The sequence below is a fragment of the Pezoporus flaviventris genome, unplaced genomic scaffold (genome assembly GCF_033815535.1).
Source record: "Pezoporus flaviventris isolate CSIRO_AGI_PZ_B2104156 unplaced genomic scaffold, CSIRO_AGI_Pfla_v1 ptg000002l, whole genome shotgun sequence".
Lineage (NCBI taxonomy): Eukaryota > Metazoa > Chordata > Aves > Psittaciformes > Psittacidae > Pezoporus > Pezoporus flaviventris.
Genome location: NW_026892550.1, coordinates 31,847,863 through 31,873,468, shown reverse-complemented (window position 1 = coordinate 31,873,468; position 25,606 = coordinate 31,847,863). Strand labels below are relative to the sequence as shown.

The window sequence follows — 25,606 nt, the reverse complement described above, 5'->3', positions numbered from 1 at the left end:
AAGCGATTAAAATCCATGTTTGGGAGGCTATTTGGGATAGGATTAGGAGACGTATTTATAGATCCTCTACAGTCACAATGCCTATAGTTTTAGAAAGTTGGGTAAGAATCAATTTGATTTCAAGGTCCACCTTGAGTAATAAATTCAGAAGTCTAGAGAAGTATTTAGAGCATTTTTCCTGTATTTATACATCCCTTTCTCTGATCAGTTGATTTACATTTTTACATTTACTTGTCTTGGGCTACTGGATCAAAATAAGAATTAACTACTTTCAGTCATCCTTTTGCAAAATAAGAAATTAGCTGATGCTGACCGTATGTGGCTATTCTGTGTCATTGTGCTAAGTGAAAGTGTCTGGGGGGAAGTGCTCAGAGGAAGCTTTATGTGCTACTGTTGTATTACTGGCAAGTCACCTGTAAGCCCTTCTGTAATGTAGTTAAATATAAGTATGTAGTTAAATGAGCCAGATTCCAGGAAAGGGTGCATGCAGCCCCTCCATCGTCTGGTTTCTTCTGTTGTATTTTAATAGATGCTCATTTCTCTGCAGCTAAATAGTAACGTTCGTTTTGTCTTCTCAGTTCTTAAAGTGGGGGGAAGAGGTATATTTTTTTAAGAACAGGTTTTTTCTAGAGAAAGTACTAGCAAGTACTGCATTGTAAGAGAAAATAAATAATGTGTAATGTACATTGCTTTATATGAGAATGAATGGGTGTATAATTTAATCATACACCACTTCATATAAATGTCACAAGATCTTGCTGCATGGCAAAGAATATGAGGTCATTTTGTGTAGGGGATAATTGGGATTTGGAGAAAGTTTTCAAATGCATGTTGAAGTTGCTATAGAAGTTGAGCATTGACCCTAGTTATAATTGAATTCAAAACTCCACATCTTGACTGTAGGTCAAGCACCACATAGCAAAGGAGGAAATAGTTTTGAAAGAGAAATCTTTTGCAAGACAAATCTGGTCAGAATTCTTGGGTATTTATGTACCTTTCATCAGCCTTCATTTTCTTCCTTTCTAATTGAGGAAAGAAGTCTCAGTTTTTTTGTGGAGTTTTTTTTTTGTTTGTGTCTCTTCCCCATTCTCTCTGTTTCCCCTCTGCCCCATTTTTTGAGATATGACTACTGTAATTTTTTTCTCTTCCTCATACCCTCCACCACATATATTATAAATCACAATAAATCACTTACAAAATTGATGCAAATAGTTATAGCTAAAGCAAAACATATCAAGCTGTACCCACATAGTCATTCAGAATGTGGGTAAAATCAGGTCTAGGAAGTATGCTAAGGAGGTCAGTGATACTGGCATCAGCTGAGTTTAGAAGAGAACAGAGACCAAAGTCCAGAGTTTCCTATTGATAAGGTAGGCTTCTAATCATGTTATGAATAACCTCTGGTTCAGTGTTACAATTGATTTAATCCTGAACAGATTTCGGGGGGGGGGGGTGGAAGGAGTGAGGGAAGGAATCACAGAATGCAGCAGAATGCAGATTTACTCTTGCATAAAACAACATGTTAAAATTGTGTCTGTGTGTATGTGTCTGTGTATATATATATATTCACATACACATTTTTAAGAACATGCACACTGATAATCTCAGATCACAGAACTATGAAATATCTTGGGCTGTGTCTTGACAGAAAGATACGCCATTCACTAGTATATGTAGTAAATATCTCATTTTTTGTGGACCTTGACCTTAGGAAGAAATCTTTCTTCTATGTATTTTTCTGGTCTAGGAAGTACAAAAGCAAGTAATTTGTCTAAATGGAACAATATTGCACTGACAATCCATCAGTCTGTAGTTACAGTCCATTTTACAGTATCATCAGCCTCTTCAGATGCATAAACAGACTTGCAGGCATGGCTGCAGATGCAACAGCAACTGTTAATGGTAACATATTGTTGTAGAATCTGTGTTTTAAGATCTTAGCTAGCTTTATATTTTGAAAATTTTTAAAGAAAAATGTGGATTTGAGGTGGTAATGCAGCTTGTCAATTTGTAAGCTGTGTTTGTCTCCTGTGTTTCCCAGGGCATCTGTGAAGGGATTGGCAATAACGTAATTATGTACCGTTTACATGATGGAATTACAGAATGCTTCCTGGTTTTCTTGCGGGTAGCCAGTTCTTGTTGCACACACCTGGTTCTTGTTCTCTTGGTCCAGAGAGTACACGTACACTTCAATCTGTATACTGAAATTGGAGTGTTGCAGCCATATAGGGTTGAGGAGATAAGAATGTTATATGTGAGCTCAAGGTTAATAAATTAGTCTTGAGTTAGAAAGAGTTCTATAAGGTAAAAAAAGAGCTTGAGAATATTTGAGAATAATTGACCTTAATAAAAAACATTAACCCCCCTTACCATCATCTCTTGTTAACTAATTGAACTTCATAGTATACTAAGTGTGGACTTAAAGTCATCCTTTTTAGAGTATCAGTATTCTTTTAAGAACATGTAAATTGATAACTACAAACTGAAGAAGTATTACAAACCTTCTCAGAATATCAGTGCCCTGAGACAGTGCTTAATCCTGTTATGGTGCGATAAACATAATTTTTCTTGGGCCATGGTTAATGAATGTAATGGCAGTCTGTCTATCATAGGTTATTATGTCACAGATAATGATCTTCACACAAAGTTCCTTCAGTCCTTGCTCCCAGATACTATTTTCTTTCCAATGTAACTGTTTTCAACTTTTGTCTTGCAAATTTTCTCTTGTGTTTTAGTTCATGTTATCTTAATCTTACCCTTTTGCCATACCTATTTTGAAAGTAAATACTGTTTATGTTGAGACAGATCTGAGGGCCATAAGCAATTGGATATTACCTTATGCTGATTGCTTCTCAGTTGTAAAAGTCTGTGTTGGGCTCAAAAATCCTGTGCTATTTAAAGAATCTGGAACAAAAAATAGAGTCATAGGGATGTACCACTCTTAAGTAGTGGTGATCTTTTTATGTAAAAACCTTATCATGTTTTATAAATCTACCTGGGAGCAGATCCCCTGACATAGTTCATATCTTAAGTCTGCAGTGTTCAAGCATGATCTAACATAGCAGAATTCATAGAATAATTTATCAAGTACTGCCTGTATTTCAGGGCCTCTATCTCCTTCCTTTTGTTTAAGGTCCAGAGTGGGTCACTGAATTACTTTTCCACAGTTTTTTAGTGTCAATTTAATTTATGGAGTGTCTGGGATGAGAGAGCGGCTGCTATTCATTCTCACGGTGTCTGATTTCTGACAGGCGATAACACCTGGGCAGAATATCCACATGGCCAGAGTGGCCTCCTGTCTAACCTACAGAATGTGCTGTAACAGTAAGAAGTCAGTATTTGATTAAAAATAAAATTGGTGTGGAGTGCAGATGAAAAGCCAGAGTAGTACTGAGTTTATATCCTTCCTGTAGGGCTGATTTGAAAATCACATCTTGTGATTGTTGCTAACTGTGGTGTGTATCTTTGAAAGTATCAAATGCTTATGTAGAATTCTAAATGAGTTTATTAGAGGCCATCTGTCCATGTTTATACAAGTTTGTTATGATCCTGACTCTGCTATATGGTATTTCAAATATTTTTTCTGCTTGAATTACAAGACTTGCATTTTGAGTTAATATTAAAATGTTACGGCTAAGGATGACATTGAACTTTTATTCAGTTTAAGACATTTCACGAAAATCAGCATTTGTAATTTGATTTGAGGCAGGACTTATTTCACAGCAAGATGCACCCTTGGTGGCACAGGTTCACATGACTAACCAAACTCGCCAAAGGGCTGTTGCTTTTACGTGATTGATGCTTTCTTTGAGCTATAGTGTCCTGGGAACACTGATCTGGGTACCTTGTGTTCAGTCTGGGTGTGCTGTGGACAGCCTGGCTCAAGTTGCAATTGCGTGCTTTATCCTGGCTTTAAAAGGCTTCTGCTGTTTTTCTGAGAGCCATATTTTTCTATCTAGCTAGTACTGTTCGCAAACAAATCAGTAATTTTTGAAGTGATGCTGGTAATTATAAGCAGGTAGCATTTAGGCAGGTGTATTTTATATGGCAGGGCTAGGCAGCTTGTCAGCCTGCTGAGCTGCGTAGCTGCTATCTTGGCCACGGCAGCGCAGTTTCGACTGTCCTGAGAGCAGGAGGAGGAGGGTGAGGAACAGAGTAGCAGGTCTGAGCTGGAGTTTTTGGAGAGCTCCTTCTTAGACCAGCCTCACTTGAAGCAGCGCTGTGTCTGGATTTAAACATGTACACCAGCAGTAGGAGAGGATATAACGGGTAGGTTTGGCTTACTACAGACCTTGCCTCTCCCTGGAGATCACTGGGGAATTTACCCACACGGCTTCAGTAAGATGTTCTTTTCTGCATCAAGATTTCCTTTAGAAAAGGAGCTCTTAGTCTATGAGACAGCATATAGTGAATTAATGCTGAGAAGAACAAGTAGTACAGAAGTTGCATCTTCTCACTCTACTGAGAAAAGTGTCTGTGGTTGGCCATTCTCATGGGGAATCTCTCTCAGTAAACAGCTTTTCTCACACCTTGTTTGTGCTGCTTATAATCCATATTTTATATCCTAGTGATCCACATGTAATTCCACATTGGTAATCTCACCTGAATTTTTTAATACTTTTTGGGGTGTTAAGTGATTTTGTATAGCAGTTAGAAGTGGGAATAAATAAGCAAATTGGCTGTATACATGTGAACATGTTCTGGACTTCAAATTAAGCATTAGTAACCTTACTGGGTCTATGTTGTAAACTTTGGGGGAATATGAAGAAGTGGATTTATGCTTACAATTTAAAAAAAAAAACAAACCAAAAAAAAACCCCACCCCAAAACAACCCCACAATTCAAAAGATTTTTGATCCTAAGAGCTTGGTTCTTTGTAATTTCTGCAACCTTAATCTGGAGGATAAAATATTGCCCTGCTTAAAGAACTGGTAGGTCAGATCCATCAATAATAATAATATATTCGTGGGACAATGATCTAAATCAAACCTGTGCTCAAATTTCTATTTTCTCAGCTGCATAAAGAATTTAACCAGTTTTGTAAAGTGCTTTCTATCTGGCGTTTTCTACATTAAGAAAATAAAAAAAGACAGCCCATTTTGTAGAAAGTAAAATGTACTATTCTTTTCTCTTTCAATCCTCACAAAAATGTCAATGAACCGGTTTCGGTCAGAAACTGAAAAAAAAAATACTGAAACGCAGAAGAATCACGTGTATTAGACTGTTAGTGTTTTATTTGAATAGAATTTTAATGATGGGATGACAAAACAGTCTTAGGTGATAGAAGTTAAGCAGCAGTGAGGAAAGGAGGTGGTGCTCGTGTATCCCACAAACTTCTAATAATCTTACCCTGAGGATTTATTTTTTTTTAACTCTGGATAAACTTTGGATGTGTACTAATCTTACAGTCACTATGGTGACAACAAGAACCTTAAATCGCTTGTTCTACCTATTAAATATATTGTATCAGGCATGGCATTTATCTAAGGAAACTCAATACTCATTTTTCTTAAAATAAAACAAACAAACAAACAAAAAACAAAACCCCCTAAAACCAAAAAGATGATGATGTAAAGCTTTGCTGAGCCTTAGTTGGAAAAAAAACCTATGTATTATTGTTATAAATCTATTTCTTGTAATAGATTAGCTGTTTCATTATGAAAATGGAAAACTTCGTCGCTCTTCCTAAAAAAGCACCATGTGAATATCCAAGGCACATTAAATGTTACTTATAAAATGTCTACTCTGTGCACACTACTGTTTATTTTATTCAACTATGTCGATTAAGTGCTGCTAACTACATCTTAGATGGTTATATTCTCTTTTCTGAGTTTTCCGTCTGTGGTCATTAGAGAAGATGACCTTGATATCTTGTGCTTTTAGCATAGGCTTAAGGTTGTAGGGTCCAGTTCTTCTGGGGACAAATAGGACTGTAGATTTTATTTCTTTGTTTTACGAGCTACTGGTTATTGTTTAATGTGAAAGATGTTGCTGTGAATTTCTCACTTGAGTGCCGGTACTGAGAAATGTTTGCAATAACTTGCATTATGTTCTCAGAGTTAATGACTTCAGAAGGATGGAACAGGGAAAAACAACCAAGAGCCTAAACTTCAAGAGGGAGAAACGAACTTGCTCTCCCTTCTCCTTGCTAGTTTCTACCATCCCTGGCAGTGTTCAAGGCCAGGTTGGACAGAGCCTTGAGCAACATGGTACAGGGTGAGGTGTCCCTGCCCATGGCAGGGGATTTGGAACTAGATGATCTTAAGGTCCTTTCCAACCCTAACTATTCTATGATCCTGTCATAATGCAACTTAATATGAAAAATAAACTTATGTATGAAAGAGAGAAAAACTATACCATTAACTTGTTTCTTTATTTTTAGGTTGACAAAGCCCTTGTCATTTGCAGACTGTGTTGGGGATGAACTGCCATGGGGTTGGGAAGCTGCATATGATCCTCAGATTGGTGTATACTATATTGATCACATCAACCGTAAGTATTTTTCGTTTTGCCATATTAATTATATGAGAAGGCACATCTTGATTAGACTTTCTTGAAGAGCTTATGCAGTATGACTGGGAATAGGGAAAGATTTCTTGTGAGAGAAGTGTAGTTAAAGTATCAATTTCTGGTTTTCAGTAGACATCCCATTTGTGTGCATGGGTTTGTTGGGAATGGTTGCAGTTGTATTATAGCTGGCTCAAAATTATTTATGGGACTGTTCATCTTTTTTTTTTTTCCTGTGGAAGAAGTCCATGTAATGTGTAATAAATAAAAATAGTTAACATCTGTTGGTATCTATAACATGTAGGATGTTTGGTGGCTATTAAATATTCAGCAATGCACACTGGCAGAGATAGTCTGATATGAGTAACAGAATCTGGCTTCAGTCTAACTACTGAAAGGAACTATTGTAGATAAGATAGTATGGGGTATTTGTAACTTGTATATGAGTTCTGGCAAATGTATTGTAGTTCTAAGAATGTTGTAGAATACATTTCAGGCTATAAATAATGCTGTATTTTTAATGTAGCATTTGGAAAGGGAATGGGGATTCAAAATGTTGGGGAAGATTTGCCCTTTCGTATAATGTTATTGGCTTTAAAAGGCTAATAAGAGAATCTGCTAGTACAAAATGACTACATCTGTTCCTACATATATATTTTAATTGAATGGGAATATGTCTAAATCATACAAAACTGTAGCAAAATTTGAAATATAATGCTTGTTAGACTTACTGAAAGGAATATATTCCTGAAAGCATTTCTGTCTTCTTTTTATGCATTTATTACTCCATATTAATTGATACCTTTTTTTATTTTCACAGAAATTGCCCTTAATATCACAATAGAAGAGATTCTATTTAAGATCAGTACCTGAACATAGGCGCAGGCATTTGCACCAACAGTGCTATGTATTTACTTAAAAAGCAGTAAGGTGTCTATGGCTATTTCAGATGCTTTAGGTTTGCTGAGACAGCTGCACAAGGTCACTACATATGTCATGGACAGTAAGAGACCAGTGGCCTTCTGGAACAAAAGCTGTAGACGAGGCTTGTTACCTCATGACATCTCAAATGTATGAGCAAGTGAATCAACCCTGAGATGTCTCAGCTGCTTTTGTAGTCAACAGCAGTCAGTCAATACAGTCAGTGTAATGTAGTTGACTGGTTGGGTGACTGCTTTGAAGATGAGCTTATTTAAACTCTTTTGGTTTGGTTGGGCTGGAACTCTGATAATGAAAATGGGACATTAGATACCTACTGTGCTTATTGAACACCTGCAGGTAGACACTTACTCTTGAACTGAATCTCACTCAATAACCTCATTTGGGCTTTTGTAGCCCTGCTTTATTGGAATAGCAATGAGAGTCCTCTGATCTTGTGTGTGGTGTTAAATGTTCCTGAACTTTAAAAAATAGGGACATACTTGATGAAATTCAAATGGTGAAGTAAGTAAAGGAAACTTGCCTTTAATTTCTGCTTTGGCCAAAACTATAAAGCTTAATACTAAAATTTTGAGAGGCAATCAGCATTTCTATGTGTTTTGAAAGTGCTTTCAGATCACTGCTCGGATAACTGTGCTCTTGCATTTCATGCATGCTCAAAACTTTCAATCTGTTCTAAAATTATCAGTATTGTAGTTTTGTTGCCTTCCCCTTCTCCCCCCAACAAAGAGATCAAGTGCTTTGAAGGCAAATTCCTGAATATTATAAAACTGCTCATGGGTTGAGGTTTTACTTTGCACACATGTAAGATGTTGAGGCTTGGACACCATTGTCTTGAAATTCTCGTTAATTGTTGATATACTGCAAACACTAATAATAGAGGAGAGTTGTGTATATCCATCTGTACACATGTATCATTCTGTGCCTGGGGTAAATCCGTACACTTAGCTAGGTTTCTTTATATTATGTTAATGCATATGATGGATGACAAAATGGTATACTTTGGTATACTTGAAGTGGTTTCTGTCCATTGTTCAGTAGTATATTGATTCCTGTGGTATTAATGTGTGTTGCTTTGTAGCAATTTCAGTGAAACTTCTTATTTTGTAAAGTGGTTTATTTTAATTTTGTACACTGTATTTTGCACAGTGTTTTGCTGAGAGTACTCTTGAGTTGCAGAGAGGTAAACTGCCTCAGAATCTTACAAGTAGGTCATTTGTCTGACATGCCAAATGTGGAGATTATAAATTCTACATCATTTGACTGGGGTACATGTGTGGTTTTGATGCTATTGAAATTTCTAGTATGGAGGTCACCAAAAATTAAGGGGGAAGAAGCAGGTTTTGTGCCTGCCTGTGTAATAATTCAGATGTGTTGAACATGCTTTTTCGCTTTTTGGATTTGAACTGTTAAAATACTCTGTCAGGACAGTGGCTGTGTTAGAACAAGGAAGACTCCTTTACTCTTTCACCTGCCTACATTAATTTTAATTTTGTTAATTCTTTTACTGGACAAAAAAGCCCAGTGAAATAGAAAAACTGTACCTGCTGATAGGAGGAGGACCAAGTAGATGGCTGAAAAACAGGTTGAATAAAGCAGAATTTCAGGACCCATAAATGGCAGCTTGATGGGTAGCTCCTTGGGGAAAATTCTGCTCTCACGTGCTAGGTAGGGAGAGCTGACAAAAGACATTTCGTGTTCACTGCCTTCTGGCAGGATTTATTTTGGCAAAATATTTGAGGGAGGCCTCACTGATGCTTTTCTCTCAAATCCCATAATTAATTATTCTGAAAAGCTTCTGTATCATCTTTCCTCTTTTTAATTTCTCTTCTTAGTATTGTTTTTACTGTATGCCTCTTTACAAAGCTAGATTTGATAAAACTCTGAAGTTTCCGGTTGTCCACAGAACTTTGGAGCCATTGTAGTAAAACTGGCCAATCGTGTTTAGTTTCTCAAACCAACCCAATAAGCTATGAGCAACAGGCTAGACTGTAGTGCAGTAGACCATACATTCAGAAGGTCTTACTCATCACTGTTCCTTCTTTTCTGTTAAAAACCCAATGTTGAAATGTTAAGGATTGAATTTCATAGGATCATAGAATAGTTGGTTGGAAAGGGCATTAATATTACATAGTACCGACCCCCCTGCCATGGGCAGGGATGCTTCACACTAGACCATATCGCCCAAGGCTCTATCCAGCCTGGCCTTGAACGCTGCCAGGGATGGAGCATTTACCACTTCTTTGGGCAACCTGTTTCAGTGCCTCACCATCCTCACAAATTCCTATTAGTGGTCAGTGTGGGGTTCATTCTGCTTCTCTTGAAAGGTGGATATTTCACAAAACAGTGCTAGGCTGGACCTTGCAATGTTCTAAAAATGCTAGCAAATTTCTATGATGTCAGTTCTTAAAAAAATACTTAAAATATCTTTCTTTAAAAATAAATGAATGAATAAATTCCCCATGTGTGTAATTATCTTAGTCTCTTACCTTCCCTTTTCCCACACAAACCTAAGAAAAGCATGCCTTCCTTAACTGCCAGTGGAAACTTAATTTCTCCACAGAGGGGTAAGAGTTGGCTGTGGGAGTCTGCAGTTGTAAAACACTCCATCAGGCATGACGAATTTTCTTTTGGTGGCAATATGTTTAAGTGTAATTTTGTTTTATTATAATCACACTTTTTCTATAATTTTATATATTTTAATGAGTGGAGTTTTTTTCAAATACAGCTTGGGGTTTTTTTAGCTTTTCCTGATTGCCTTAGAGCTTTTTCGTGATCCTCTTGGATGATGTAACCCACTTTGAGAAACACTGGCTGAGGTCATTACTTCATGAATATATTACCCCAATTAGGAGTTTTAATGTGATGCTTTCAGCTTCAAGGGAGACCAGATTACAAGCCATCTGGCAAGACGGAACATGCATATGATGTGTAGCTAATACTGTAAGAACCTAAGTGCTTATCCTGTGGTTCAGGAGCACCCTTAGTTAGAGAGGTGACTGAAGGGTTATTATTTGGTGGTCAGGGACTGAGGAGATGCTTTTGTGCAGGATCCTTCTTACTGTGGCTTGGGGGAGCCCAAAGATTACATAGTTTGTGCTGTTCACTCTTACAATAGTTGCTGCATATATGTACTCCTGTGTTCATCTACTTCAGCTAATTTGCTAACACTTACTAGTTTTGCTAAATAACATGGCAAGGCAATACCAAAAATAACACAAACTATTATTCCACTTCATTTCATATAGCTACAGGCAAAGTCATCACTTTCAAATTTTTCCATTCTTCTGCAGGGTTTTCAACATCAGGCGTTAAGTGGCTGCGATGCAAACATTTATGTTCCTAGAGCTCGCATTTGCAAACACTTTTAAACTGATATAATCTCTGAAAGAATTGGTCTTGCTCTATTGCTACCTCTGGCCTTTTGTTCTGTCCCTGCAATGTTTTTGCTTATACTGGCGTGAACATTTGCATGGCCAGACAGTGAATCAGATCGGGGAGCTGATTTGAGTTGAAACCAAGCTGTTGGGGGGGGGAACTGTTGCTATTTGTTCTGCTTTCCACACTCCTATTCATGCAAGCAAGCAAGGGAAGGTGACCTGGGGATATGAATGAACAGTCAGGTGGGAGAGGCAGGGGACAGCTGCTTTTCATGGTAGCACTAGTTGAAGGCATTTTGAAATGGCACCCTTGAACTTTGATCTGTTCCATGCCCTGTGCAGGTTTGCCAGGAAGCAGTTTTGACTCTGAGGCTGTGATTTCCAGGTGCACTTCTTGGGTGCTGGTGGCAGGTGAAGCAGCAGTCACGCGCTGGTTCCTGTCCCCACATTGTGTCAGCATGAGGACATGCAGTAAACACGGACAACAGGGAAGCACTCTGTTTCCGGAGATGTGTGAGTCGTTGTTCTCAGCCTCCTCTTCCTTCCCCCAGCTGCTCAGGTTTTCTGATCTGAATCATTGCATGTGTGTAGATGAACAGCTGTGGGGGTAATGGGAACAAGAAAGGAAAACTTCTAATTCTGCTTTGACAGGATATTCTGAGGGAGTCTGGGACTGGGACAAGTTCTTGTCTTGCCTTCAGTGTCGAATGAATCCCTAAACCTTTCTCCTTTACTTCCAGTTCTTATTTTCAGGCTCAGGAATAACCAGGCAAGTGGTTGTTTTTTCACTGCATTGCACTATTACCCTATAAAACATGTACTCTGCCATTAGCGAAGCTTAGTGGTAAAGGTTACAGAAAGGAACTGAATGATTTAAAGATTTTAAAAGAGATTTTATTTAAAAGCTAAGGCTGGGAAGGAATAGCCACTCCAAGCCCAGCAGTATTTCAAGCCATCTCACATCACTTTCTTTTTGCTGCTCTGTACTTTATATTCAATACAATTATTTTTCTGCCTGCCCTCTACCTCCAGCACTTTTCTTCAAAACAGAGTTGGACATTTTCCTTCTCTGCTTCTGCAGCTCCTCCCTACTTGGTTTTAATTGTCCACTTTGGAAGCATGAATATGCTTTTCCAGAGACAGCTTTCTACCACTTTCATCCTTGGAGAAAAGGAAAATTGAGTCCATGATGATAAAACATCAGGAAGCATGAGGCAAAGGGGTTTGTGTCTATTTTACTCGAGAATAGAATTCTGTTGAGGTCCCTATTTCCCCACTTGGTTTATTTCCTTCTTAAAATTTCAAAGCCTAGCTACGTGCTTACATTGTTTGACACTTATAACACTATTTTAGCTACAGATAATCTTTTTCTTCTTGTAATCTTAAAGGCTTTCATGACAGTTTACACCTGTGCAACTGGTTTATCTAACACAGGCAGTTTTGTGGCTAGATCGACTCTAATCTGCTCCAGCCTGGGACTCTAGTACATCTGCATCTCTGAAAGTGTGCCAGGCTGTATGTTCAGGCAAGGAAAAGGTCTGAAAATCCTAACATGAGTCTGCAATTACCATTAGCTTGAAGGAGTCAAACGGTGTATCTTGATCACAAATGTGCAGTTTGTTTCCACAACCCATTGCCATCTTCTGAGCAAGTGGTGACATGCAAGCATTTTGGAGATGATTGTGACACTCTTTATGGTCAGCAAACACACATGGTGAAAACCTAAGTGCGGTATATTTTAACTTGAATCTTATTTATAGGTGTATCTCCTCTGTACTCTGGCCATTGGAAAGGATTAGAATAACAGAGTGCATGCTGGCTGCAGAAGGAGGGCTAGAGCAACGAAGGCGCTGGATTAAAGGTGGTTTTTAGCTGCTGACTTATATGTAAAGATCATACTTACATTTTTTTCTCATGTCTTAGTTCTGATAGCTGTAGCAGTGGAACTTTACCTACTTACTGGATAACACAGAGCAAAATGCTCAGAGTTTCTACTGCATTTAACTGTGAGATATATAAGCATATGCTACCCGATATCTAGAGGAACCTAATATGCCATAACATGTTCAATTTTAATTTGTAAAAATCTCTGAATAAGTATTTCTTGGAAATCTGCTCATGCTTGCATAGTATAGCTGGAAAACTTTCTCATTTTCTGTCATTACTCAAATCCAAGCACAGAATTATTTTACGGAAAAGTGAAGAAGGTGTCTGGAAGAGAGGAGGCATTTTTTGTGTGCACGTTCTGTGTCAAGAAGCAAACTACAGAGAGCTCAGTTCCAAGCATACTCTGAATAAGCTAATTTTCCTCCATGTTTCTCTTCAGAATTCATATTCCATCTTATATGGGGTAGAATGTGATTTTTCTTTGGGTATCCAGCAATGTGTTAGAACATTCTTAAGACACTGTATATGTCATCTTGTTGGGCTGCATGGTCTTACTGAAACTGCTGTCTTTGGAATGTGCTATTATTTATTTTTATATACCTATTGAACAAATTATGTACTATTTGTGAATTCTTCCTTAAAATTTGGGGTACAGATTGGTTGTTTGAGTTAAAATTTTTAAGGGGGGGGTGGGGGGAAGAGGATAAGGAAAAAAAAGGCATTCAGAAAGCCTCTGGTATGTAAACAATAAAGTGCATTCCTTAAGTGAGTCTAGTAACACTTGGGTGTTCTCCCTGAAGGTAGTGCTAGTGCATTTGCTCCTTTGCTGTTCATTAAGACTTGCATCTCGGTTGCCTGCAATATTTGTTTTGCCAGTTGAAGTACAATAAGGTAATATTTGTGCTTTTTCTCCCCGTAAGTGTATTTTTGTCTGATTGCAGGAAAAACACTGGAGATTTGAAAGCCAGGTTGTTTATCAAGAAACGTGGGATATACTTGTAGAATAAATATATCCGTAGTGGTTACGTAACATTGTTGATAAAATTCCTTTCACCACCTACCACTAAGCTAACTCATGTTATCCTGTGATGGTTGATCTTAGACACCATTGTTTCTCTTCTGACGTTATATGTCAAAGGGTTGTAGTTGATTTTGTTTGTGCTGTCTTGAGACATTTTTGTGTGAGATACCATTGAAATCTTGGTTATCATTTCAGTGCTGCTGGCCCCAGTTTTGCTTATCTGCAGCCCTTTTCCAGGGCCTTGCCCTCAGCATGCAGTAGGCTGCTTTCCAGTAGGTTGCTCCTGCAACCTACTGCAGAAGAGAGTACATGAATGTAACATTAGGGTGTGTGGGTTGAGGTGACATGGTGGAAATTATCACTGCTCAGAAAGGAGGGCTATTGCAGCTATTACACAGCTCCAGCTGTGGCACACAACTCCCCCTGCTCTTCTCCCTATAGGTCTTGGCCTCTGATCCTTGTTTCTAGCCAGATCAACTAATTTCCCTGGGAATAGCCTCTATTCCCAAATGGTGATTCTGCCACATTTACAAACGGAAATAAAATGGTCATGTGTTTAAAGAGATGAGAATTCTCTCTTCAGGATGAAAAGTACAATGTCCTGATTTTGTCTCCTCTTGCTGTGTATGTGTCCTTTTCAAGTAGCAATGTAACATCTCCAGTTTTGTTTTGTTTGGTTTTTTTTTTTGTAGTGGGGCCCCTTGAGAGTACTGTTCTCTGTGTTGCCTAAATGCAACTTGTGTGACTGAAGACAGCTTATATGTCAGTTGTTCTAGAGCCAGTCAGTGCTGTTATTTTGTTTGGCAAGAGGAGATGTTGGAAAGCTATTGCTTCCATGTATTGTTAATCCTGTAGTAAAATGTCCAATTCTCTCATGTGTAGCAGTAGGGCATCAGGGAGCCGTTCCCTTCCCTGTGGGATTTTAATTTCATGTATTTTAGGGAAATACGATCTACTGCTGATAAGGTAATAGCTTCCTTCTGTTCAAGTAGACTGTAAAAATTTGGCAGAGTTTCTTGATAGCAGGCAGGAACATAACATCTGAAAATAACTCATTTTAAAAAAACGGCATGCCTGACTATTGCCTATATGCTACTTATATATCTTATGTGTAATTACACAGAGCATACATAACATTGCTGCCCTAGAAGCAAGTTCTAGCCAAAGGAATAAACAAAACTGTCAAAGCATAAACTTAGTCCTGGCATTTCAGTTTTGAATCATTGGACCAACATTTTTGCTGCGTTGAAGTGCATCAGACCTGGCTGGTGGTGAGCCAGGAAGAGCGCATTTCATGAATAACAGTATGATTAAAACCAGCATAGCTTCCTCTTCCACATTACATGGCTGTGAACATTTCAGTGCACAGGAACGTCCTTGGGTGGAGCGTGCCATCCTGCTGCTTGTGCGGTTCCCCTGGGCGAGACTACAAGTGTTGTCTGTCTCACAGCATTTCCCCCCAGTGTGGATAGTCACTCAGATCTTTTAAAATAGGAGGAAATAAATGGCTCGTTTATATTTTTTAATAAATTTATTAACTACGCACTCGCAGTAATTTGTTTAAAGTTAAACTAATTGGTTTTAAATCAAGATTTCTTAATAGAACTGCGTAATTTTGATTTGCAAGTGGCTTTGCCAAATGATGCTAAAAAATAGTCAAATTAGGAATGCGTAACCTGAATATTAGGTACCCCACCACCCTTCTCATTCTGTTACTCTGGAACATTATTTTGCATTGTGATTGGACAGAGAAGTTGATATAGAAAGGTTTTTTTGAATAGAAGCGCTGCTCTTGATAAAGCCTGCTATTTAAACTCCTCGTATACAACTCCTGCTGTTTAAAAGTTCATTTTAAGGAGATGTCATCAGTTAATATCCTGGTTATCCTGGTTTATGTCATGGAAAATAATGGCTAGTACATCATTTTCTCTACAAGAACCAGCTGAACTCTTGAACTTAACTGCCTGGTGATGCAGAAAGTGTTGGAGAGGTTGTGCTCAGGGGGATGGTTATTCATTCTCCACTGCTGATGACTGAAGTCCAGTTAGTATTTTTTAGAACAGATATGACTCTGCAGCTCTGTCTAGTGTTCATAACCAGTGCTTACTCCTCACCTGACCAGCTAGCAATCTGATTTTTGCACCATTCATTTGTGCTGCAGATGAGGTTGTAAGGCATCCTGTTGCAGTCACCGTTGGAAACATGTCTGAAAAAAGGAATGAGATCTCCCAAGTTTATTTTACATTAGCTGTTGAATAATAAGGGTAGGAAAATGTTTGGATGTTCTTTGTGGTTTAAATTTCACTCTTTTATTTAAGAAATAAGGGTTTCACATCTCATTTTGAAATGTTCAGCAAGCTGTTCCCTCAATGACATGCATGTAACTGTTGCAGTAATATTTTTCTGTACAGAGGTTTGACCTTAATAGCAGGTGCTTGAAACATTCTCGTCCAAGGAAAAAAAAATCCTTATCTCTGTGAGGCTTTGGGAAGAATAAATATTTGGTTTTGAAAGAACTCTGCTTTTTAAAAAATGTATTGGCTCTGGGAAGGTACGTGTGCTCAAATGAACATGCTTTTCAAAGTACAGTGCTACAGTACCAGAAATATTATCCAGTCTGTCTTTGGGTTTTTTTCCTCTGTGGAGTAAACCTACTGATTAAAATTGAGATAACTGAAAAGTATAGATGAACATGCATATGGTGCTGCTATACAGGCACATTTTTATATACATATATATATATATATATATATACATATGAACAACTTGCCAAACAAGTCATATGCTTTTTGGGGATTTTCCACTTCATAATATTTAAGAAAACGTAAAGTAAAAAATACTCTAGAACCTTTTCTGCTTGGTAAAAGTTGAGTAACAATTCTGGGATAGTCATTCCATTACTGCTTTGCTTTTTCCAGGATTATGTGTTTTCCCCAACTGGAATGAAATACTTGCAGACAGAATTGGCTGAGAATAATCTGACCAGTTAATGTTACCTACACAGGCACATATCCAAACCTCAGTATGCTGAAGTTGCAATATGCAGTTTTAAAATGCAGGGTCACCTTTAACTTGTTCATGACTATCAATATAGAAGATGTTAGCTCATATAATCATACTATTGTTTTGCACATGCAGCTTGGAGAGGCAAAAAGAAAATAAATGTATTTGTCAGCAGTACAGAATAATCTGCTCTTGATCAGCTTTGTCCTTCTCTTGCAGTCACAAGGACAGGGCATCTGTAGGCCATGTTTTAGAACTCTGCAGGCTACATTTGGTCTTTGGGCTGCATGTTGAGCAATCTTCACTTAAAACCTACAAGGCAATTACTTACAACGTGCTCGAAGATGAGACCTTCCAATCTTGTAAGATTATTTGGTGGCTGCTGGTTGCACTCTTAAAGCACAATCGCATCATTACATTCTTCTAAAACCCCAACATAACTGCATTTATCCGATTTGATCATTGACCCATGAGAATTCTGCTTCATGGTCTTCATCCTGCTTCACAAAAAAAAAGGACAGCGCTTCTAATTCGGTGTAAATAACTGTGAATGTGGAGGTGTGTTAAAGCACAACAGCAGTAAGTGGGCACAGATAGGGGCATATGTTGACCTTTTGGGAAGGAAAAGGTATTGATTTGCTTCTTCGTGTGACTGATACCTTTGTGGAAAAGAGCAGGTGGCTATAAACATGAAGATATGTATGTGTGTCCATAGCTATGGTTAGGTTTTTTGAGAGAGCGTTCCTGTTGGGGTTATTGGAAAACCAACTGTGTATAAAGCCTCTCTGCTTTAATCGTTTATGCACCATGCTTGGGTTTATGTGGTATATACTCTCTATGCATCCATTGTGCACATCTAAGAAATACCTTTCCCAAATAGAAATACAAAAGCTTGACATGTTTGTAAGCGGTGGAGGGTGTATGTGTGTGTTTGTTTTTAGAAGTATTGGCAGTGCAATAGGAATTGTCAGTTTAGGATTCTACAGGGTTGCTTTTATGGGATGCTTGTTTTTATTTATGTCTTCTAGTTTGTGATATTGTGATATTAAAACCAAAAAAAGGCTTTGAAAAACTGGTAGTCAGTCAGTATGGGAGATTGTTATTAACCAGAATCTGTTCTTATCAGCTTTTGCCGTTACAAAATCTGTTTTTGTATATGGAATTGAAAGAGTGCCCTCTCCCTAAGAGTGCATTTCAGCTACAGTTCAGAGCAATCAGATCGTTTCTACTGCAGTGCTTCTTTTTCCCCAGTCTTCAGCCCATGTTCCTGTTTTCCCCCCTCCATAGGTCCTCACAGTAAAACAATTCAGAGAGCTAAAGTGGCAGAGAATAAACTTCCCTCCTTCTTTTTGCAGAAAAATTCTGAATACTATGCATTTAAATATTTTGGTATTAAACATTGCTTTTTATCTCTGAGGATTTATAGTAGTAACTTACAAAAAAATGCAGTATGTTGCATGTTTGCATTTAGCTTCCAGTCTTTTCATGGCCGTGCCTTATCAGAATGTGTTTGTACTTAGTACAGCTTTAAAGGAAGAATATTCATTGTACAACTTCAAAAAGTGCTGAACTAAGTCAGGAAATATTAATGATAAGATTGAGCATTCAGTTGTAACTCTTCCTCTTTGCATTGTTTACATTTAAAAAAAAAACCTATAAATCTTAAAAACCTGCATTTAGATTGATCTCATCACATACTTTCTTAATATATACTAGTACGATATGTCTGATCCTCTTGTCTGTGCATTCTGTGCAAATCCATCTTCTGTGTGGCTGCTGGAGTTAAAAGGATTGACCTGAAGCCCTTCATGAATTAAGGGCCTGTTCCAGCCTCCTCATTTATACCTGGGTAGTTGGTGGGAAGAAGTGGACATCTCAAAGTCAGTTCAGTCCCGTGTATCTTGGGCAGCTGTCTTTGATAAAGTGCCCTCTGAGGGTGGCCCTCTCTGTTTATTGACTATAAAAGAGAAAGTTGTATCTGGGATCAGATGCCTAGCAGGGATAAGAATAGAGTTAGGTGAGATGATCTGGAGAGTTAATGATCTGTTAGTTCAGTTACAGGGGAAAAGATGAGCATGTTTTTGTAGAGGGAAAGAGATAACCACTATAAAACATGAGTAACACATGACTCTAAAAATTAATGAAGTGGGGAGGTGAGGGGGGTGTAAAAAATGTAATAGCTCAGCTTACTTTTCATTTTTGTTCAGAAATGCATTCAATTTTAAGATGTCATTGAAAGACTTTTTTGGTCCAATTATTTCCAAATACTCTGGTGCAAAAAAAAAGAAAATATTTTTTTTCTTGAGATTTATGATATTATTCATTCAGGCTTGAAGGTGTGGGAATCATCTACATAAGCCATTTACCTGTTGATCCCTTAAATAGTGCTTCTTACACGCACTATTGTGGCAAAGAAAAACTTGAATAAAACTGAGCATTTGCTTAGTAACCAAAGGCAAACTATGGTTTAGATTTCTATAGCTGTGAATTACAGACAAAGAAACAGTCTAGCTGTCAATGGATTTCAGCGGAGGTCTCTTTAAATCCTTTCTTTTTCTCCTATAAAGAAACAACACAAATAGAAGATCCCAGGAAACAATGGAGGCAAGAACAAGAGAGAATGTTAAAAGATTATCTTATGATAGCCCAGGATGCTCTCAGCACTCAAAAAGAACTGTACCAAGTGAAAGAACAAAGACTAGCACTTGCACTGGATGAGTATGTACGGTTGAATGGTGCCTACAAAGAAAAATCAAGCTCTCGTACAAGCTGTAAGTACAGTAGAGAATGCAATGTAGCTTCTTTGATCTATGCTTTGCAGGGGATCCTGTTTCTCTTTAGGATGAATTTTAAGGTTTGCCATGAACACCTTGTACTCTGACTTTTTTAGAGATAGCATCCCTACTTCTTGTATTATTATTTAATATAAAGGTATTCTGCTGGAGAGAACCCTCTTCTCTGTGATACAATTGAACTCTTTTGAGCCATGCTTTAGAGCAGTTGGCTCTGAAATCTGTTTTGTCATGCAGTTTGTCAGAACAAAATTCTGCCAAATCTAGGTTCAAAGTCAATAGGACCTCTTGCCTTCCCAGCTGCATACTGAAATGGCCCTACTGCGTGAGAGGTGTCTGCAGTAGACCAAGAGGGGAATTTGTTGGGTCTTGTGAGAGCAGCATATAACAATTTTGTAGCCTGTGTGCTGTGATCAGGAGTGAAGTAGAGATACATGTCATAATGGTGGTCAAGGGACTGGCATTGCAGTAGATTGCTGTCAGAAGCTGATGGTCAAACATCTCTCTTAGAAGTTCATAGTGTGATAAAAGTAACGTGCAGCTGTGAAAGAACTGAGTGGCAGACCTCTGAGGCTTTTGAATAAATCTTCTGCTTTCCAGAAATCTCCTTAGAAATTACAGCTTCCAGGAAGAGGTGATCACAGGATGGATCAGCTAGAAGAATAGGAACAGAAAGCAAGGGGTAGAAAGCCAGGGAGAATAAAGTACTGCTTTAGGATCCTGGGATAAGCAAAAGAAGAGAGATACCAAACAGCAGTAGGGGAAGAAGGGGGGAAATTTTGATTATTTATTAATTATTGCCATCCTGCAATGCTGACTACTTTATAAATGATATGTTTTGGTTGGTTTGGGGGTTTTCTAAGTATTACATGTTTTACTGCACTTTTTAGGTCAATGTGGATTCCTCAAGAAAGAAACTACTTAATGATTCAAAAGTACTTAAATATTTGTCCTTTTTTGTCTTTTAAAAAAAGTGTTCTCGAGTTCCTCATCAAGCACAAAGTATGACCCTGACATTCTGAAGGCTGAAATCTCCACTACAAGATTAAGGGTGAGAGTACTTAATTCATATTCATTTGTATTCTGTGTGCAAAGTTTGTGAGTATGGAACAAGCAAAGCTTGAACTAGCAGACATATCTCATCCCCTTGTACTGAAACCTCTTAGTATTCTCATTAAATACCATTCAGAGGCTTTTAATTAACTTTTAAAGCTGTCTGTTACTTTCAGATAACACAATTTGGAGAAACTGGCAGATATTCTAATTAGATGTGGGTTTAAATAAATCTGATAACTATTTTCACTTGTATGCTTTTGTTTTTGAGAGGAAGAGTAAAAAGTCTGTGGGTGAAAACAGGAAAGTAGTAGGCCAACGTGAGCTGCAGCTACATGACTGTTTTTACACAGCCTTTCTTCTGTGAGAAATACACCATTAGCTACATTAACTGCCTCACAAATTTCTGTTGCTTTACAAACCACTTTTCAATAATGGTGTGAAACTTTGCTCTGTTTTGTCAAAATGGAACAGTTCAGAACAAGAATTAAAGTTTGTGTTTGCATTTCGAAATTACTAATGAACCAATACCCAATATTGGTCAACTGTGTTCAGTATGGTCACTACAGACTACATATAAAGAATTTTCATTCACAGAATAGTCTCTAGTGAATTTATTTTGAATAAGGAGGAAATGGTTTGGAAGACATTTAAAATCTATACAGGGAGTTAATTTATTTAATCTGTGTCATGTAATGCTCCTTGGATATCCTAGACTTTCTTTAGTTAGTAATGAAAAAAAATAGACCAAACCATACAGGCTAAAAAGACAGCATCTCACAGCGTCGTCTTTTGTTGACGGCTGGAATGGACTCAGGAGCACAAGCGACAGCAGTTACTCAGCTCTTCCATTGCCCCCTTCTGGTTTCTGCAGAGAGCAGCACTCATAGGGGCCTGCAAGAGTAACATCCTCCACCTAGAGTAAGAGTTACGATTAGGAATCCAAACAATTAATGTTTAAAATGGATTGTGGAATAGCTCATTAACATTTTAAAATCCAGTATAAATCAGGGGTGGAACTCATTGTAAAACTGGCATCTGGATATTGCCCTCCTGACTGCTTTTACACCTGTTCATTCTTACCGATATCAATTTGTAGTCCCTTATCCTTTAAGGACAAGGGAAGTTGTTGGTGAGAGAACTTATTCCAACACTGGAGGAGGTGGGAGGAAAAATTTGTAATTTTAGTAGGGAGAATCAATAGCAGTTAGAACCCTGTCAGGAATAAGAATGAAAAGACAAGGTGAGAGCTTCTTTCTAAAATGAGTAGAGCAGTAACAGATGTTCCCTTTGGCAAGGAGATCGCTAGTATGTTTGGGAAATTTAACAGTGTTGTTAAAGAACAAAACACAGGACAAAATTTAAACACTGTCACCAACAAGTCAAAGAAGGGAAAATTCAGACCTGGTTCTGTGTTCAGTTTTTCTCATTTTTTAGCTCTGATCACTTCCCAGCTCAAGATGCAGAAACCCTGAATCGCCTCTTGGCTGCAGAGTTACAATTTTGTTCACTGAGGAAAGAGGCAGATGTGTTAATCAAAGTAATTCATTTTTTTGGGGGTGCTTTCTTCTCTTCATTATTTCTTGTAGTCAAAGAGCCTAATACCCTGCTGGTTCCCAACACCTGATTTATTGGCATCGCAAAGTCCATGTGTGCCTAAAACAGGTGACCTGAATCTTGTCTGCAGAGTGTAGGAGGGTGCAGTCAAAGAATATCTGTATCAGCATAAAGTGTGTTGTCATCCAAAGCCACTGGTTATGAAAGTCATTGAGGTGAGAAAAAGTGGAGCCCTGTAATGCTAGGGCTGGAAAGTGGTTATCATGGAAGTTGGCAAGAGAGGTATGACTATTATAATAGTTTACCCTTATTTGAATATTTGAGGGTGCTTGCGAATATGCCACTTTTGGGCATTTTACAGTATATGCATGCTTGGACTTAATGGGAAACAAAGTTAGTCATTAGTAAGCTGCTAGCCAGCTGGTTAGGACTTACCCATTGTTTAGTGAATTATTAGGTCAGATGTACTAAATCTGTTTCTCACTGGCTGAGGCTTACTGGTATCAGGTTAATGGTGGCTGGAGGGGGGAAACTCAGCATTCAAGGAAGTTCTGAATTACCTTTGGCCTTTTCCTTGTTAGCTGTGCTTAATATATGCATGGATACATGAAATGCCTATTGTGCAATAGGTCATGGACAAAATATGACAGAAATCAGACAGCTGTTAAAATAAGCAGGAGAAGAAAGATCTTTCTCCCAAGATTAAAATGGAAAGATCTGATCCTGCAATGGACGTTGAGCAGGACCATTTGGGATCTGAGTAATCAGTAAGATAATTCAAACAACAAAAGGCATATGTGATCACAGTATGTTTTATGTATATGCAGCAAGTAGGGGATGCACCTTTATAAAATAACAAGGGGAGGGGTTGTTGTTGTTCCATTAGTACTCAAGTTCCAGGAATAGAAGGGGGATAGCACAGGAGCATGCTTAAAGATGGTGTTAGAAGCAGGAAGCGAGAGGCCTGTTAGGTGACTTAAGATTATGTGCAGAGGCAGTAGGAAGGGGGTGAAGGATAAAACAAGTGAAGAGTTGTGAAAAAGCAGGAACTATATGAAAGATCTGAAGGAGAAGACAAGGAGCACAAGAGTAGTTTAATGCAAGTATGATGCAGTAAACACAAAGCCTATATTACGATGTAGGTCACGTCCTTCTAGGATAATGTGCCTACCTCACGTTTCCTGATAATGAAATGATGATGAATCACAGCAGAGGACACACAGAAGATGATCTTGAGGGTTTCTGTAAGGGTTTCCAAGAGATCCAATCCTCTAAGTTGAAGTCAAGTGTGCCTTCTACTGTTACTATAAATTCACATTTCTGATTTTAAAGAAAAACTGTAACCATCCTATGTTTCTCAGAAAAGTTGAGACTTCTTTCAAATTTTACACATTATCTGGAACACAGAGGTGATATCTCTTCATTTTCTATAACCTTGATCAGAACACTTGAGAGATTATTCTTGGGGGTTTTGTGCTAGTCAAGGAAAAAAACATTAAGGAGCTCTGGATCTGTACTTATTCTCTGTTTATTGTGCTAACTATTCAGTACAGTCAAAATAAAAACAGGTTTCTGTCAAGTAAAGCAACTAGTGATGTTAGTTTCTGAAAGCCCGAACCTAAACCTTCATTTAGAAAACAGATTTTGCTTTGGAGAAAATGGGAGTTTAAAAGCATTTTATTCCTGTCACAAAAAACATTATCCAGAAGCTACAAACTTGAATGCCTATCATTCACAAACCCATACAAAGACCCCACAAATCACTGGTTATTTTAGACACACAAAGCATTTTAAGTCTCTTGGAAAACTGCAGCAGCTGCTGATGCTTAGCACTTTTACTCACCTGGCACGTTAGGAATATTATTATTATTATATTTTTTATTTGATGAACAGCAACAAGCAAGACATCTGAGGGGATTTGGGTACAAAAAGTCTTGAAGACACGTTTTGAAATTGAGTTCAGTTAAATTGGTCAAAACTCCTTTTTAATGGAATGGTTTAATAGAAACCTGTTTTCAGCAGAGTTGGGTATCTGAGGACCTGTATGAAAATTAGCAAGAATTTCACAGCAGTAGGTGATAGCAGGGGACTTCCAGCTGGCTCTGCCTTTTTTCACCTTACTATTGGAAAACTAAAATCCTAACAGTATCTGGCTGGAATGGATAGTGTGAATCAGCCAGGTATAGATGCACAAAACCTGAAATCTGGGAGTCTGCATTTCAAGAAGGCATTTCTGCCTCTGTAGTCCTATGCTGAGGATTAATTTTAATTTGTACTAAAGTGCAGTCTTTAGTAGGTGGTCTAGAAACTTTGGCTTAGTATGTTTGGGAAGTATGACATGAAATGTTAAATAGAGGATTTTTTTATTTAATCTATATTCATAAATCTTTGGTGGTGTTCTCATATCTGCTAACATCTGAAATAGCAATATGAAGAAGAAAAAGCCTATTGAGCATGCAGATTTAGGGAAAGTAGGGGTTCTTTTGCCAAAGACATTTTTACTAAGTAGATTCATATATTTGCAATCCAGATGTGTTTAGTGATTGTTGTCTTTGTATGAAATGGATGTGAACTATGTATTTAGGGATCCAGTCTTGGTAAAGCTTTACCAAAAAGGATGACTCATAGGAGAAAGGAAAAAAAAAATAGTCCAAACTTGGTCTTTTTACAGTGCAAATGATGCGAGAGGCTCCTGGAATGAAGGGGTGAAAAAAATAAGCAGCCTAAAAATAAACAGGCATGTCCCTGTAGGACAGTTGGAATGCATGCTTAACAAGTGAGAAGTAAATTACTTGTTAAAGTTCTCTTAGGTTTAATAACACAGTGTGGTATTGATACAAATAAGGAATGTGATTTAATCTGCTTGTGTCCCGTTAATACTAAAACACGTTGCCCATAGACATCAGGAAGAGAGCCGATCCTTTTGTTTTTAATATGTGTCAGTAGAGCAATTTACTCTCTCTTTTTTTCTCATCTGATGTAGAGACTACATTAATTGTTCAAAGCCATGTGTTGCACGGTTTAACAAGAGGAATTTTCTAATTCTTGCTTTGATTTAACACACAAGGTTAAGAAGCTGAAGAGGGAACTCTCTCAGATGAAGCAGGAGCTGCTGTACAAGGAACAGGGTTTTGAAACACTGCAACAGTGAGTAAAAGAAAAGAATTGAAACTGACTTAATTCAGTTGACCAGTTTCTTTCTTTTTTTGTCTTTATTTTGGCATGGAATTGAATCCATCTTATGTAAGACAATTACTGGGGAAAAATGAGAATCTAATAACTCATGTTGTTGCTGTTAGGAAGCAGGCAATCTGTGGAAATGGCAAACCTATTGTGCAAGTGTTAACATGAGAAATCTGTTCTCCCTCCTATTTTTTTTTTTCCCCATGAAGTAGCTTGTGTTACGAAGAGGCAGAAAGAAAGGCAGTGGGAAAGGGTCCCAGAAAACAATTCAGCTGCTTTGCATG

General features: G+C 38.0%; 1 protein-coding gene across 6 annotated transcripts in view; it reads left to right on the top strand.

The window, feature by feature from the left end:
- The window catches only part of WWC2 (WW and C2 domain containing 2), a 101,612-nt gene that overhangs the window by 29,076 nt on the left and 46,930 nt on the right, over positions 1-25,606 (top strand). For 5 of the 6 annotated variants that reach the window (XM_061474493.1, XM_061474484.1, XM_061474510.1 and 2 more), the window contains exons 2-5: positions 6,383-6,492; positions 19,305-19,508; positions 20,504-20,580; positions 25,207-25,286. In XM_061474493.1, the coding sequence (XP_061330477.1) occupies positions 6,383-6,492; positions 19,305-19,508; positions 20,504-20,580; positions 25,207-25,286 (471 nt within the window). Of the gene's footprint in view, positions 1-4,136; positions 4,270-6,382; positions 6,493-19,304; positions 19,509-20,503; positions 20,581-25,206; positions 25,287-25,606 lie in introns of those variants that run through there. The other variant, XM_061474503.1, reaches the window with a different exon arrangement.